The sequence below is a fragment of the Pituophis catenifer genome, unplaced genomic scaffold (assembly GCF_029215685.1).
Source record: "Pituophis catenifer annectens isolate HBS135680 unplaced genomic scaffold, rPitCat1.0.hap2 SCAF_1, whole genome shotgun sequence".
NCBI lineage: Eukaryota > Metazoa > Chordata > Lepidosauria > Squamata > Colubridae > Pituophis > Pituophis catenifer.
This window is the reverse complement of record NW_027256881.1, coordinates 7,909,956-7,926,100: the sequence shown is the minus strand read 5'-3', so window position 1 is coordinate 7,926,100 and position 16,145 is coordinate 7,909,956. Positions and strand designations below refer to the sequence as shown.

General features: G+C 40.0%; 1 protein-coding gene across 4 annotated transcripts in view; it reads right to left on the bottom strand.

Annotated features, from left to right (window-relative positions):
* The window catches only part of NLK (nemo like kinase), a 107,930-nt gene that overhangs the window by 51,313 nt on the left and 40,472 nt on the right, over window positions 1-16,145 (bottom strand). Inside the window, exon 1 of one of the 4 annotated variants that reach the window (XM_070932052.1) lies at window positions 15,032-15,171. The exons of the other annotated variants lie outside the window; for them this stretch is intronic. Within the exon in view, the coding sequence (XP_070788153.1) occupies window positions 15,032-15,150 (119 nt within the window). The 5' untranslated portion in view covers window positions 15,151-15,171. Of the gene's footprint in view, window positions 1-15,031; window positions 15,172-16,145 lie in introns of those variants that run through there. 4 annotated transcript variants of the gene reach the window in all.

Genomic DNA, 16,145 nt, shown 5'->3' with positions numbered 1-16,145 from the left:
TCTTCAGACTTAACTGTCACAGCCTTTTTTTCATCAGAGATACAGGTCCCTTAACATTTTGATTACTTTGTTTTGCATCTTTTCTAGCGCTATAACATAGTACTTGAAAATGTGGCCAGAATTATACTCAATGGTAGAATTGTGCCATAGATATGTATAATGTTATTATTACTGTCAATGTTGTTAGTGTTTTATCAGCAGTTCTATTTTCAAATCCCTTCATAAAGATTTTCCTTTTTTCACAGCAGCTGTACAATGTACCGGGACTTCAAAGATCCCTTTCCTAGTCAATCACTGCCAAATCCAGATCCTGTACACAGCTTTGGTAGAGAAACACATAGGGAGCGGAGGGAGGAAGGGGGCACCCACCTACCAGGCAGTTTAGGAGAATCATCCCTGGCTATCAGTGACACTGTAGATGTCACACTAGATTGCCTTCACATCCAATTCAGATCCTATTAAACATGTAGCCTGCATTTATTGTGAATAAGATTCCGTTTACTCTTATTTGCATTGTCACAGGTTCATTTTTGGATAATATATACAGAAAAGGAGAACAAGCATGTTTGTTTTACCTGCATAAGCCTTTATAGAATAGTTACAAAAATCAAGATTAGCTCTTGTTTTTGTCCTAATTTTATCATACCCCAGAGGTCCATCTTATTCCTTAGTATCAATACTTTCCCCCACTATTATCCTAAATGCTTAAATATATTTATTTAAGTATACAGTAATTTTCCTCCCTGTCAGTCTGTTTTCCTCCCTGCATATTTCTTTTGTAGTTGTGTTTGCTGGATTATTCTCCCCCCCATTTCTGTCAAACTGCTCATTTTGTATTCTTTGCTGTTGTAACTACAGTTTTTCTTTTAATCAGAATGTTTATAATTACCTTTTTTCTACCTCCTAATTCCCCGATATTCCAGCAGCTCTTACCTGTATTTCACTGTCTCGTTCCCTGGGCTTCCTACTCATAACCAAAATAGTGTCCAAACACAATGCCGCCCCTCAAGCAATTCCCACAATAAGCTTCTGTCCAAGCTCTGTTTATCACTTAAATGGCTAGCAGGAGGCACAGAAAGATCAGAGATTCAAGTAGACTGGTTGCATTTTATCCAAAAGAAAGTTCAAGATCATTTTGCATAATTTATTCTTGATAAATCCATGCCGATTCCTGCCAGGTAAATGATTTATTCTAAATCAGCGTCCCACAACCTTTTGGGCACCAGGGACTGGCTTCGTGGAGATTTTTCTGCAGGCTGGAGGGAGCATAGTTTTGTGTGCTGCCTGCATCCCGTGGATGGGGCTTCGCTTGTTTGTGTGGCCTAGTTTCTGGCATGCTGCAGCCCGGTTCCAGTCCACGGAATGGGGGTTGGGGACCCCTGTTCTAAATATTCGCAGGTTGCTTAATAATGGTCCAGCGTTGAAGTCAAGTTAAATGTAGTTAGCCTGGACTCCGTCTTTCTCCCATTTTTGAAGATAGTTGTTATTCAATCTTATGTTTGTTCTCCATGATTCCTCAAGGTTCACAAAAAGAGACTCCAAGATGTCCCAAAGATGCTTTTTCAAAAGGCAACTGGACTTTCTGTATTTTTCCCTGAAGATGTTTCGCTTCTCATCCAAGAAGCTTCTTCAGTTCTCTCATGCAAAGTCAACGGGAGGAAGCCAGATTTGCTTAATGACTGCATGATTCACTCAACAACTGTAGTAATTCACTTAACTGTAGCAAAAAGTCATAAAATGGGGGCAGAACTCACTTAACTGCCTTGCTTAGCAACATAAATTTTGGGCTCAGTTGTATTTGTAAGTCAAGGACTCCTGCAGTCTTCAGACAACACAATGGCCAGATTCTTGGTCTGTTTTGGTTTTGTGTGTCTACCACTAATTCTGACCATGTGCAACTCAGACAATCTTGACAGACTGCTACCCCGGTATATGGTTCTTAGCAAGTTTCCACATCTGTTTTATTAGACTGAATAAAACCATCTGACCTTGGCTGAACTTGTAATTAAAAATTCAATGACTTGACTTTGTGACTCCACAGATCATAGAACTGCACGATTGGAAGAGGCCATTTAGGACACAAAGTGCAGGATGCAAATTAAAGCATCCATGACAGATGGCTGTTTAATCCTTGCTTGAATACATACAGTGAATTGGAGCCCATTGCATCTGTTTGATTGTTCCACTGTCAAAATTATTTTTTTTTCAACTTTCAGTTCAAACTTGTTTTCTTGTAACTTAAATCCTGCATTTTGTGTGTCCCCCTCCCCCCGTTGAAACAATAGAGAAAAGGTCCTGACCTTTTTCAGTGTAACATTTTTTCAAGTATTTGAAGGACATTACCATAGACTTCCTTGTCTCTCCCCACCCCAAGAGCTAAACATACCGAGTTCCTTCAGTCTTTCAGGAGTTAACTTCAAGTCCCCAGATCATATGCGTTGCTATTTCAGAAGTTCTTCCAGTTTGATCTTTTCTAAAATGAGGTGCCCCAAACTGAACACAGAGGATCTGAACAAAATAGAATGGAACTACCGTGTTTCCCCGAAAATAAGCCCTCCTCGAAAATATTTAAACACTCCCCGCCATTTCCTCTGGTTAGGGTTAGGGAGACAGAGGTGGAAATCAGGTAAGATGGCAAGAGGATCCCCGTCTTGCTCCACGCGCCCCAAAATAATAAGTCCTCCCTGAAAATAAGACCAAATGCTTATTTCGGGGTTCAAAAAAATATAAGACAAGGTCTTATTTTCGGGAAAACACAGTATTATGTAAAAATAACATCTTTTCACTTGAATACCTAAATAAACCATCCAAGATTAATCTCCATTGTACAAAAACACCACACATGAAAATGCATCTGATCATTTTAAAATTTCCAATGTAACATTTGACTTTTTAAGGAGAATGCAGAGTTGAAATTATATTCTTTTTAAAAAGGACACATATTATTGTTGTCTGTTTGGTGAATATGCTATTACACAAGTGACTACCTGTATAATGATGTGTTTCAAGCAAGCAGGTATTAGAAAACAAGGAAATAATCATGCTGTTACCTCTAACAAACTTGACTGCCAAATTTTTAAAAAGAAAAAGATTAATCAGCTGATGTTAAAAACCATGTTAAGCAACACTGAATCAAAACTGGCAATTTAGTATAATTCATCAGAAATTGCTAACTCTAATCTAACCATTAGCCAGAAACTATTAATATATTTCAATACAAATGAAATAACACTTTTTAACAACATGGGACAATTACTGAACAAAGTCCATGTCACTTCCAAGAAACAAGCACATATTTGAGAATAGCAATTTCCCTTTTTGTTGGTAGTTTAACAGCCAAAGATTCAATATAAGCAGTGCCCTCACAAGCGGGTAGGAGAATTTTTATTGCTATATTTTACTCTATTATAAGGCTGGAAAAGAAGCTCTACTCATATCTGCCCATTAGTAATAAAGGATGCTGTAACCAAATAAAACTAAGCAAAACTACAATAGCTACACAAGGGAGACCTTGGTTTTGTGGAATATTCTCAACCTAGGACCAGTTTACTTAGTGACCTTTCAAAGTCGCTTATAGAGCCTTGGTGGTGCAGCGGACTAAGTGCTGTTATGTAGCACTTAGTTGCCAGCTGCCTGCAATTAGTGCAAGTTCAAATCTCACCAGGCTCAAGGTTGACTCAGCCTTCCATCCTTCCGAGGTAGGTAAATTGAGGACCCAGACTGTTGGGGGCAATAAGCTGACTTTGTAGAAACACCCTTATGGGGGGCCAAAAGCCCTAATAAACAGATATAAACAAAAGAATGAAGGCTATTGCTATAGTGCAGTGATGGCTAACCTTTTTGCCATCGCGTGCCAGGAGAGGGGCAGGCGGGGGAGGGTCGCGCGCGCACGTGCCCACGTGCATGTGTGCGCAACCCCCTCCCCCTCCCCCCCCGCTCCTGGCACATGATGGCCTGGTAGGCCCGTTTTTCTTTCTTACCTGGTTCCAAATACTCTCTGTGTATCTGGGAATGGTGAAAACAGCCTTTTTCGCCGTTCCCAGATACACAGAGAGGATCTGGAGCCAGGTAAGAAAAAAAAACGGGCCTTCCCCCCCCCAGGCCCTCCAAAGGCAGGAAACAGCCTGTTTCCCTACTTCTGGTGGGCCCAGAAGGCCCGAAAATCAGCTGGCCGGCGCGCGCATGCGCCCCAGAGCTGAGCTGGCGTGCCCACCAATATGGTTCCGCGTGCCACCTGTGGCACGCGTGCCATAGGTTCGCCATCACGGCTATAGTGCATTGTAAGCCGCCCTGAGTCTTCAGAGAAAGGCGGCATATAAATTGAAATAATAAAATAATAAAATAATAAAATAATAAAATAATAAAATAATAAAATAAATAAAGTTACAACAGATCTCCCCAGGGCTACCAGCAGATTCACAGTTCCGGTAGCTGTTTCTCCCACATTCACATGACTGCATTTTGAGCTCTCAGCAACCAGCCCACATTTATAGCCTTTTGCAACATCTGCAATCTCATGATTGTGATTAATGATGTTTTATGCTGGAAACCAGCATTTAGTTCTGGGATCATGTGATCTCAATTTGCGATTTACCCAGAGGGTTCCTGAAGTTAATGGTGGAAGCAGGATTTGTTGAATGACTGCAGTGACTCATTTGTCTCCTGCTTGAGCAGGGGGTTGGACTAGAAGACCTCCAAGGTCTCTTCCAGCTCTATTCTGATTGATTGTTTTGCTTTTCATCTTCAGCTACTCTGTGAATGGGGGAGGGGAGGGGGAAGAACAGGATCCACAAGAGGCAGAGAGGTTGCCTCTTGTGGATCCTGGCCGCCCTTCTAGTCCAAGAAGCATTTAAGGCTTCAGTTGGACCATGCATCCGACTAGCAGGAACAATCCCCAGCTCCCTCTGAAACCCCTCTCGGTCCATCTCTCACCCAGGTGGACCGATCTAGTGAGTCCAGCCTCCCTTCAGTGGCAGAGATGCTAGAGAATTCCATGGTAATCAGGATTTCATCTGACCATGACAAGAGAATCACTGAGAGCACCTTCAGTTTCAGATAACATAGCCACTGCTCCAGGGGTGGGTTCTACTTACCTTTACTACCGGTTCGCAACGGGATCACTCTCGCGCACATCTTGCTTCTGCGCATGCACAGATCGCTGATGACGACATCTGGGGCGGTGGGCGGGGCCTCCCGCCAGTTTTACTACCGGTTCTTGCGAACCGGTCCGAACCAGGGGCAACCCACCACTGCACTGCTCGGACAGGAACACATGATCAGGTGTGTGACCACTGTCCCAAGTCAAGCTCTGGGCAATCTTGGATAGGTGCATGGTTGTCACGGTGGCCATGAATGTCTGAACCAACTCAAACCTCAATCCCAAAGAAAGCAAATTGAAATCCCCCAAGACCGTAAGAACTCAACTGTTAGCCCAGAAACAGAATCAAGCTCAGGCAGGGAGGCTGCCATGCAACAGGGAGGCTGGTACAACACCAAGAATCCCGTCTGATCTCTAGACCCCAATTTAATGAAGAGGGTCTCACATCTGGTGACTTGTGGAACAACATCCCTGAAAGTGTAAGGATTCTCGGATGACTATCAGCATACCTCCATTTCTATCCCAGAGTCTTGGTTGCTTACCTCTGAAAGGTTATCCCCCTTTCCAAACCCAAATATACGCCAGGCCCACCTTGCATTTAAAAGCAACAGCCAGAAACGGAGGTTTTGGATGGAAATTTTGCTATCATCAGGGTGACCCCTGCTACTATTGATGGTTAGTCAGGAGCCATGGTGGCGCAGGGGTTAGAATGCAATATTGCAGGCTAATTCAGCTCATTGCCAAGAGTTCAATCCTGACTGGTTTAAAGCTGACTCAGTCTTCCATCCTTCCAAGGTCAGTTAAACGGGGACCCAGATTGTCAGTGGCAATATGCTGACTCTGTAAACCGCTTAGAGAGTGTTGTAAAGCACTATGAAGCTGTTTATAAGATTAAGTGCTATTGCTATTGTTACTGCTAATAGTTAACAATTTATCCTTGGGCACCAGTAGAGTTATGTTTGGGGGATTGCTTGTTTTAATCTTGTTGTAAGTTACCCAGAGCCACTTCTATGAAATGGGCAGATATATGATATAAATAAATGCATAGGGGGAAAGCCATAGCTTATGTGCTGCTTACAGATAATACTAAGCTAGATTGTTCAACAGTGTGATCTGGATGAGCTTTGGCAGCTTCCTAGCTGTACATCTATAATATAAACTTGGGGGGGGGGATCTGAGCCGGATCCAAAATGCACACAGATAAAACAATTGGCAGACGGAAAAAGATCGGGATTTGAGTCCATGTGCATAGAGTTGTTATATCGGAAAACTGAACTGGGATCTTTAAAATACCTTAAGATTTAGAGTATTTTTCAAATATTTAAAATAAATTTGTCAATATTTAGATATGGAACATTTCAAGAATCACAAATGTCATAGATTACTATCACACCTAAAATGAAAGCAAATTTTAATTCCTTTTTCAGTACAAAGTATGCTCACAAGGAGAAACATTGTATCGGCAAGAAAAAAAGATCTGTTTTTCCACTGCCATGGCCAGTTAGGTTCTAAGTTAGCAGCAGTTAATCTGTCTGTTTTAAACAAATGCTCTGAAACTCCATAAACTTTGCTATATATTTAATTTCAAAGACCAAAGTAACAAAAAAGCTAAATATCACTTTCCCCCTGCCAGAAAGCACTCTTATATATACAATTTACAAGGAAACTGTTATCCAATCTTTTATCCTTATATATAGCTGAACTACTCTTTTGCTTCTTGATCATAAATTTATGGGGACTTTGAAAAGTATCTCTGAGCTGTTAAATACATACGAGGAGTTACTTAGTATTAGTCACAAATAGATGAAAGTCACCATCCTCCAAGGGAAAATGAAAAAACAAAACAAGCCTAGCTACACACTTACAGGGCAACCCAGAATAAGGTACCTATCTTGTCAGATCAACTGTATTACACTTGCCTTTCTGACACATGAAATGAACTGTGCTGAAAATATAGAAACTGTTACCATCATATGAACGCTAATAACCAGCTTGTCCACCAGATGGTACCTTTCATGACAGAATAATGGAGAAGGGAAGGAGTCTAACACTTGATATCATTTGGTGTTCTTATTCCCCTATCTAGACCTCTGCAACTTCCTTATGGTTCTCTGATATCCTATAGCATATGCAACATTAAATTAAGTGTGGAGAATGAAAAAGTAAGGAAGTTGAAGCAAAAGTGCTTTTTCCAAAGGCAACTAACTGGACTTTTTTTCTTGAAGATGTTTTGCTTCTCATCAAAGAAGCTTCTTTAGCTTTAGCCTGGATGACTAAGAATATCTATAAGATAGCTGAAGCTATTGGAGATAAAACCAGTTCATATGCAAATATATACATCTTTGTATAATCAAAAACTTGACAGATTGGGTCCAACATTAGATGTTACTCTGTTCACGGTGAATCCTATATAGTAGGATTCTATATAGTATAAAAGTATACTATATACTATTAAATTTATATACTATTAATAAATTTATACTATTTATTATTAATAAATTTATACTATTAACGCATTGTAAGCCGCCCTGAGTCTCCGGAGAAGGGCGGCATATAAATCAAAATTAAAAAAAAAAAAAAAAAAAAAATTAAAGTAAGACCCATGGTCTGCTTAACAGATTTAGGAACAATTAAAACTGTATCACTTCCACAATGACTGAATGGAAAAAAATCAATATTGGTTCTATATTAGGAAGCAGATGTAAGAAAAAAATTGGTCCTATTGACCTTCCCATTGAAGGATAAATTTCAAAATGGTCAAAACGTTAGCTTCTCAGTCTCCTGGAGGGTTTTAATCTGCCTCCTAGGTAAGGATTCTGAGGTGGTTCAGGAGTTTTTGGCAAATATGGGCTTGATCCAACTTGTTTTGGGAACAACTCACATCTATGTCACATTTTTTTCCTCCCTAGCAATATGATCTGGAGTTGTGGGATATTTATTTATATCCTGCATTTATTATTTTTATAAATAAGTCAAGATGGCAAACATACTAATACTTCTTCCTCCTATTTTTCTCACAAGAATAATCCTGTGAACTGAGTTGGGCTGACAGAGAATGACTGTCCCACTTAGCTAGCTTTCATGCCTAAGGTAACACTAGAACTCAGTTTCCTGGTTTCTAGCTTATGCCTTAACCACTAGACCAAACTGGCTCTCAACATTATTACCAATTCCCTGCCATAGTCAGATCACTGTTAACCCTTGTATTCTCTCAGCTCTATTCCTTGCAGGGCAAAATAAATTCGTTGCAGAGTAAAGTAACTAGCCAGGTTTTGTTCAGTCTTCAACCTTCTCTTTCTGATTTGATTTACAGCTCGAGAGAACCCTAAAGGAAGCAGAGTGACTGGATCACTTCTAACTGGATTTTAGACCAGGCTATAGGAGTGAGATAACATCAATAGCATTTGTAAATGACCTCTGGCAAGATTGAGATGAGGGCAGTGCATCATTCTTATTCCTTCTTGATATCTCACCAGCTTTCAGTACTATCAATTATAATGAATGGAAACCCAAATAGTCCACCATTAAAAAAAAAAGCCAGCACTTGCCTTTTATGCTCCTTGATTAAGAAAAAAAATATAATTTGCCTTTATTATCCTGTATATGTTTGGATTATCCAAAAACTAACATAAAAGAGTAAGCTATCCAGCCACTAATATCCCAAATAAATTTATGGAAGTGTAAAAGTGTCCCGGGTCCTAAATAAAAGCGAATAAGTGATTCTACTTAGATTCCTGCTATTCTCTGAAGAGCACTTTCCATTCCCTATTCAGCTTTGTTAGGATGCTGCATCCTGGGTGACTATGGCAGCAAAGTGAGTCGCAGGATGAGAATCTATCCATCACCCAGCTCAGAATCAACAGGGGTGCTTTTTGAAGCCACTGCAGAAGCCTGAAAAAGGCTTTCATTTATTATGCATCAATTGTGGCTGTGGATAAGAGATAAGAGACTAAGAGGATTTAACCTAAAAATAACTTTTGAAAATAGACGTAGAGATGAGATAAAAACTAAACATGTATCTGTAAACATAAAAGAACGAATTGGAAACTCTATAAACTACAAGAGTTGCAATCCACTGAAATGACAAATTCATATGAGCCACAACATACATATAATGTTTTCTTTTTCAGGAGTTCCTATGCCAGACTAGATTTTAAAAATAGCTACTGTATTGTTCTCTGGGGCCTTTTTTTCTTTTTCTTTTGGAAATATCCAATGGTTTTCTGGATTACATGATCTTTGTCTAATATATTATCCCATTTCATTTTTGTCTATCCTTTCTATTACAAAATGGTGCTCTAAGGGGTTAACAGTAAAACACTAGATGAAATTAAAAATTATAATTAAAAACATAAGAACAATTTACTGAAATACATCAATATGGTTATAAACTGTAATATAATCTATAATTTAGGATCTCTTTCAGCAATTATCTCATTAGCACATAGAACATTGGAGTAGTCCAATGTAGTGTTATATTATTATAATACAATTAAGAGAGTACAAAATGCTGAACTATACACAACAAATGATCATAGACTTTTTCCAGAGCTCCTTATACAACCTGCAAGGAGAAAGAAAAGAACATCTGTGGGATTATAAAATGATTTCACTTTGGCAGTGAGGTGAGACATAATCAGCTTGCCATGTAAATAACAATTTGCTGAGTGTTTTGTGGTAAGCAAGAATTTCACCCAGGAAATCACCTGTGTTGTTATTTCAGGAATACAGTTAATTCAAGTTTTGGGAACAGTATTCAGGAAGGTATGAAGTCATGAGAAGAAAATAAATTGCATAAATGTGTAGCATCTGGTCAATTGCAGTTTTTAACCTTCCATTTTGTTCTTCCTTCACTGCACTGTATCCAGTATTTTGCTTTTTAACCATAAATAAAAAAGTCTCCAAAATCAGTGCTTCCTCAGGTTCTTCCACTAACTGTTAGGCTTCACACCAGGCACAAACAACAAATCTTGAATCTCCAAACACGCAACCCTACATTCAGAAACTTGCTTTAAAGATTTAAGATGACTACAGGTAGTCCTTGAGTTATGACTACTCGTTCAGTGACAGAGCCAATTTTACTTTAGGGCAGCGGTCCTCAATATTTGCAGCTTGGCAGAGGAGGGAGACAGGGAATGGTTCCGTGTGAGTGGCAGGTGTGCGCACGAGTGTGCACATTTCCATTTGCACAAGTGGCGGGTGTGCTGCACACAGTTCTAAATGGGATGTAGCCTGGTAGTGGGACGTGGCCCTGGAGTTGGGGACCCCTGCCTTAGGGCGAAAAGTGTTCCAGAGGAGGGGAGCCCCGACTCAGAATGTGTATTTCTAAGCTTCTTTCTGCCAAACCTTCATTATGATTGGTGAGGCTCTTAATATAGATTCTGCTCACATTTATCAGGAGGCAAATTCTACTTTTTTTTTTTTTTTAAATTGATTTATATGCCGCCCTTCTCCGGAGACTCAGGGCGGCTTACAATGCGTTAAGCAATAGCCTTCATACTTTTGTATATTTATACAAAGTCAGCTTATTGCCCCCACAAACTGGGTCCTCATTTTACCTACCTTAGAAAGGATGGAAGGCTGAGTCAACCTTGAGCCTGGTGAGATTCAAACTTACAGTAATTGCAGACAGCTGGTGTTAATCACAATGCTTTTAGTCTGCTGAGCCACCAGGCTCTACTTGTCTACTTGAAGTAGACAATTTCAGAGATATCCATACAGAGTTTTATAGATGCTAACCAGCACCTTGTTGCATTTGCAAACAAAACAGATATAACTCCTGCAATAGATGTGTTATCTTAGAATAACAGTCCCCCCCATTCAGTCCCCCTTTATCAGAAGGATAGCCACGTTGTGCCCTAGCTGAAATTTCTGTATGGTCTCTAAAGGCAGCTGCATGTAAAACAAATTAGAGTAACAGAGATGTGAGGTGACAAGTGTATGAGTGACGATTGTTACATTTGGTATTGTCCTGGAATCAGCTGGTTTCTGAATAAGTGACTACTCTGTTTTGCCTGGGCTGACAATAAGCCTGCTGTCTTCTAGGCAGATAATAACAGCTTCCAAACACTGGGTCAATACTTCCACCATACCCCATTTGGCCTTGGTAGTATAGCTATATAACTGAATATTATCTGCATCTTGATGAAACCTGTCTGTCTGTATCAGCGGTGTCAAACTGGTGGCCTGCAGGCCAGATGCATCACGCACAGGCCACGCCCACCCCAGCTCCACAAAGGGGGAAAATGTTGCGATACATCACGTGATGGCAATGTGATGTCGCCGAGTTTGACACCTGTAGTCTATATGGTTGACATTTTTCAATGCTTCATGTAGATATTAATCAAAATGGAGTAAAGGCCTGAGCCCTAGAACATCCCCTATTAGAGTATTTTTAGGCTCAAGCTTACCCACAATTATTGACTGTAATTGTCCATTCACTACTAAATGGACTCTCCAATCAAACCCCAATACTTGTAGGTAATCCAGAAGGAAGCAACAATCAGTGGTATCAAATGACACTGAATATCCTGTTTCAGGACAGATTTGCCTCCCCCCCCCAAAAAAAAAGTTGGATTGCTCTGGTTTGTGCAATTACAAGCAACAGGCAAAGCACCTGTCCTATGCAATCACACATAGTTATGAGCAGACCCAAATCCTTGGAAATTTGCTTGTACTGGGTTTTTGGTATGGAAAGCAGTAGGCAAAAGTGTTATTGGGGCTTCAGCACTGAAGCCAGTCCAGGTTCAAAGAATTTTCTAATGGGAATTCCTTGCCTCACAAGGAGCTGCACAAATTTCTTCAGCTCTGCCTTTCACTCAGCCCTCAGGACTGGGAAAAAGATCCTTGATCAGACCCTTCATATCTATGGCCTCCAGCTATTCCACATGCTTTGCAGGCCAATCAGCTTCGGGTGCCTCCATGCTGCTTTCTGAGACAGGCTGCTGCTCTACAGGGTCATCTGAAGCTGACCCTGACACTGAGAAATCCAGCAGGTAAAAGAGCACTGTATTTTCCATTCAAACCCCAGCGCTCATCCATGACAACAGTCCATGTGTCTTCTGTTATCAAACCAAGGTTTATTCTTAACAGAAAAGCTTCCTGGTAATCCACTTCTTATAGAGCTATTTGGAGCTGCTATCCTACCACCTTCTCAGTAACCTTTCACAAGAGAGGGAGGTTGGAGACAGGGTAAGACAGGAAATCCTTGACTTACATTTAACAACTGTTCGCAATCAAGACAGCCTCCTCGGAACAGGTGCCCATAAAGCATTTCCACTGTAAAATCTAATGCTGGTTCCCCAAGCCACATGATTACATTTTGAGCATTTTGCAACCTGTTCACGTGTATCATCAGTTGCCAAGTGTCCTGTGATCATGAGCTGTGGTGGCGCAGTGGTTAGAAGGCAGTATTGCAGGCTAAGTCTGCCGACTGTCACCAGTTCGATTCGACTCAAGGTTGACTCAGCTTTCCATCCTTCCAAGGTCAGTAAAATGAGGACCCAGATCATTGGGAGCAATATGCTGACTCTGTAAATCGCTTAGAGAGGGCTGTAAAGCACAGGGAAGCAGTATATAAATCTAAGTGCTATTGATATTATGTGATTGTAATCTTCTCTTCTGACTTCCTCAGGAAGTCAATGGGAAAAGTGATAGGGAAAGCTGAAAGTGAAAGGGACATTGAATTTGAGGTCAATTCCTCCAGCACAAAGGGAGGAGAAATCGCCTGAGGTCTTGAAGAAACAGACCTGGTGAAAACGCTAGTGAACACCAGCATTCTGAGCCTTTCAGAAATCTTTCACATTTTCACCCCTCTTGAGGGGTAAATGCTAATGAATGTCAGTGCTTCAGCTCCTTTGGAGGAGAAAATGTTAGCAAATGCCAGCATTCTGAGCCTCCCAGGATTATGGCATTTACTAGTGTTTTTGCCAGATTTGAGGCCTGTGCCTCCAGCGCCCCAAGGGATTTACCCTCCAGAGGGGAAAGCTTGTACTAGCTAGAGGAGCAAAGATCAAGTTCACAGCTGGTGGTACTTATTTCACAAATAGCCTCCACTTTACTGACATCCATAGATGCAATACATTCCAAATTTGGTGTAGTGGTTAAGGCACTAGTTCTAGTCCCACCTTAGTCTGGGTGAAAGCCAGATGGGTGAGCTTAGACCAGTCAGTCTCTCTTTCAGCCCAACTCATCACAGGGATATTGTTGTTGGGGAGAAAAAATAGGAGGAAATAGACTTAGGTATATTTGCTGCCTTGAGTTATGTACAAAAATAATAAAGATGGTATATAAATGTATTACTGAATAAATGACATTGCAAAATATCACACTAGATTCCGTCTTAAATCTTCTAATTCCACAAAACACTCAAACATCACAGCAGTCAATTAATAGTTCTTCCAGGTTATCCCTCTTTAACAGGAGACGGGACTCTTTAAAAAGTGTTGCAATCAATTCCCTCTGGGAAAAGATACTTGAGGAAGTGGTGGCTAATCAGCATTATGAATTCTTGGAGGATTATCTGAACCATTCCAGTTGGGTTCAGGACTATTTTGGCATCAAAACTACTATAGTCACCTTTCAAATGATCCGCATTAGGGGAAAGCACAACTATTGTATGCTGATCTTCCCAGATCATTTAGCTCTTTTTTGTTTTGTATGGGATCTCCTTCTCAGAGGGACTTGTTACTATATGTTTTAAACCAGGCGTCCCCAATCCACAGGCCAGGGACCCGTACTGGTTCGTGGCCTGTTAGGAACCAGGCCACACAAGCAGTGGGCGAGCAAGCGAAGCTTCATCTATACATGCATGGGAAACCAACACACATACCCTGGTTGGTAGAAGACAGTTTTTCTTCCGAAATCAGTCCCTGATGCCAGAAAGATTGGGGACTGCTGTTTTAAACTGTTATTTAAAGTCTTTATTGTTTATTTTAATTCACAATGTATTTAGTTATCTTATGTTATGCAATATCCTCTGGATACTGTGGCAGATGGGCTATATGTATTTTAATTAAATAAAGATGTTTTCATGTGGTTTTAATTAAATAAATATTAAAAGATTAACAGTCAAGTAGGACTGGGGCCCTGGTGGACACTGATGTAGGCATCTGTAGCCACACTGGTACCCATAAGTGATAAGGTAAGGGACTCAGTTCAAAATCTCAGTTCAGTAACAATGTAATTACTATTCTCCTCTTGGTGAATAATAGTATTAGTTTCATAGGAATGTTTCCAGTGGTGGGTTGCCCCTGGTTCGGACCGGTTCACTTAACAACTGTGGCAAGAAGTCATAAAATGGGGCAAAACAGACTTCATAAATGTTTCACTTAGCAACAGAAATGTTGGGCTCAATTGTGGTCATACACAGTTGAGGACTACCTGTATAAACTATTCAAAAGCTTACAAATAATGAAATAAGCTATTAAATTTGTAACAGATCAATTGGCCTTAATGATTCTATTTGTTCACTATATCTGATAGCTACCAAGAAAAGTGATGGAAAAGTCAAGAAGTGACATGTTAAACAGAACATGGGACAATATTCTGTTATTCATATCCTTTTTGTAAATTTATTAACGCAATCATGTTCATATCGTTCATGTATTGTATCTTACAATGTAACTTACATTGAAAAAGTGAAAGTAACTATAGTATAGAAAATACAAAAAAAAGTATCAGAAATGTTGTCAGTGTGGTAAACCTTGTTTTCAAAGAAATTCAAGAGAAGTGACAAAATAATAATTATTCTATTCCAGAGGTGAGCCTTTCCATCCACATTAAAAGCCTAACTAACAATCTAGACTTCATAAACTGAATGAGGGTTTGATTTAACACACAAATGTCTGGGAAATTAATACAGAGAGAAACATTTCAAGGTATGCATGTCCCAGCTCATGAAAGAATTTATACATTAAAACCAATGCTCTGTACCTGGAGGATACCAGCAGCCAGTGCAGTTCAACAAGTTCTTTTAAACAGTTCAGGCCAGATATCTTGAAGAGTGAAGACTGCCTTTTCCAAACTGACAGCTGTTGAGTTAGATTATTCATGAAAACGCCTCCACCTTCTGAGATGAAATGTATGACATCCAGGACAAGGACTTTTCAGGATAATGTCTTGACTTGGGAACTATCCTTTTGAAATAATTCTGTCTTATACCTTGTTTTTATCTTTTTATTTATCCAGACTCTACTCACTAAATTACATTGATAACAGTTTCAATGACATTATTATAGTTTATTGAAAAATCATTTTCACTGTATACTTTTTCATTTCTTGGCCAGTACCTTGTATTATATTTGTAATATAGATAATTACCTCTACCAATAGTATTTTGAAATCCAGCTGTTGGAAATCTGAGGCTGACTAAATACGAAGTGCTTAGTCTAGACTCCTTAGTGTTTATTTGGGGTGACAAATGAAGATATGGCTCCCAGGAGGCTTAGCTGACTGCCATGCTAACAACAAAATATCTAGCTGGTAATTATATAAGGCAGTCCTGTGCCATAATTATTCTCCATCCCTCTCATGTCTAAAAACACCGTTTAATATTTTAAAATGTGGCCCTGTTAGTGGAAATAATTTTGCACTTATTTAAAAAATGGGAATAATATTCAAAGGTAGGTGGACTGTGCCCTCTTATCATAGTTTTTTTTTATGCAACACCTATTATTCTGTATCAAGATTCCAATGTTGGAATCTTATGTTTCAGAACAAAATTATGTTTAAGAAAAACATAATTAGAAAAGCCTAGCAATCAACAAAGATACTACAGTAATCAGGTACTGAGTCTAGATCATCCAAGGATGTTAATTTTGTTATAATTATTTACTTCACCTTTTTCAGAATAACAGAGCAACAGAGTTGGAAGGGACCTTGGAGATCTTCTAGTCCAACCCCCTTGCTCAGGCAGGAAGCCCCATATCCATGATGGCGAACCTATGGCAGGCGTGCCACAGGTGGCACGCGGAGCCATATCGGTGGGCACGCAAGCTCAGCTCCGGCGCGCATGCATATGCTGGCCAGCTGATTTTTGGGCCTTCCG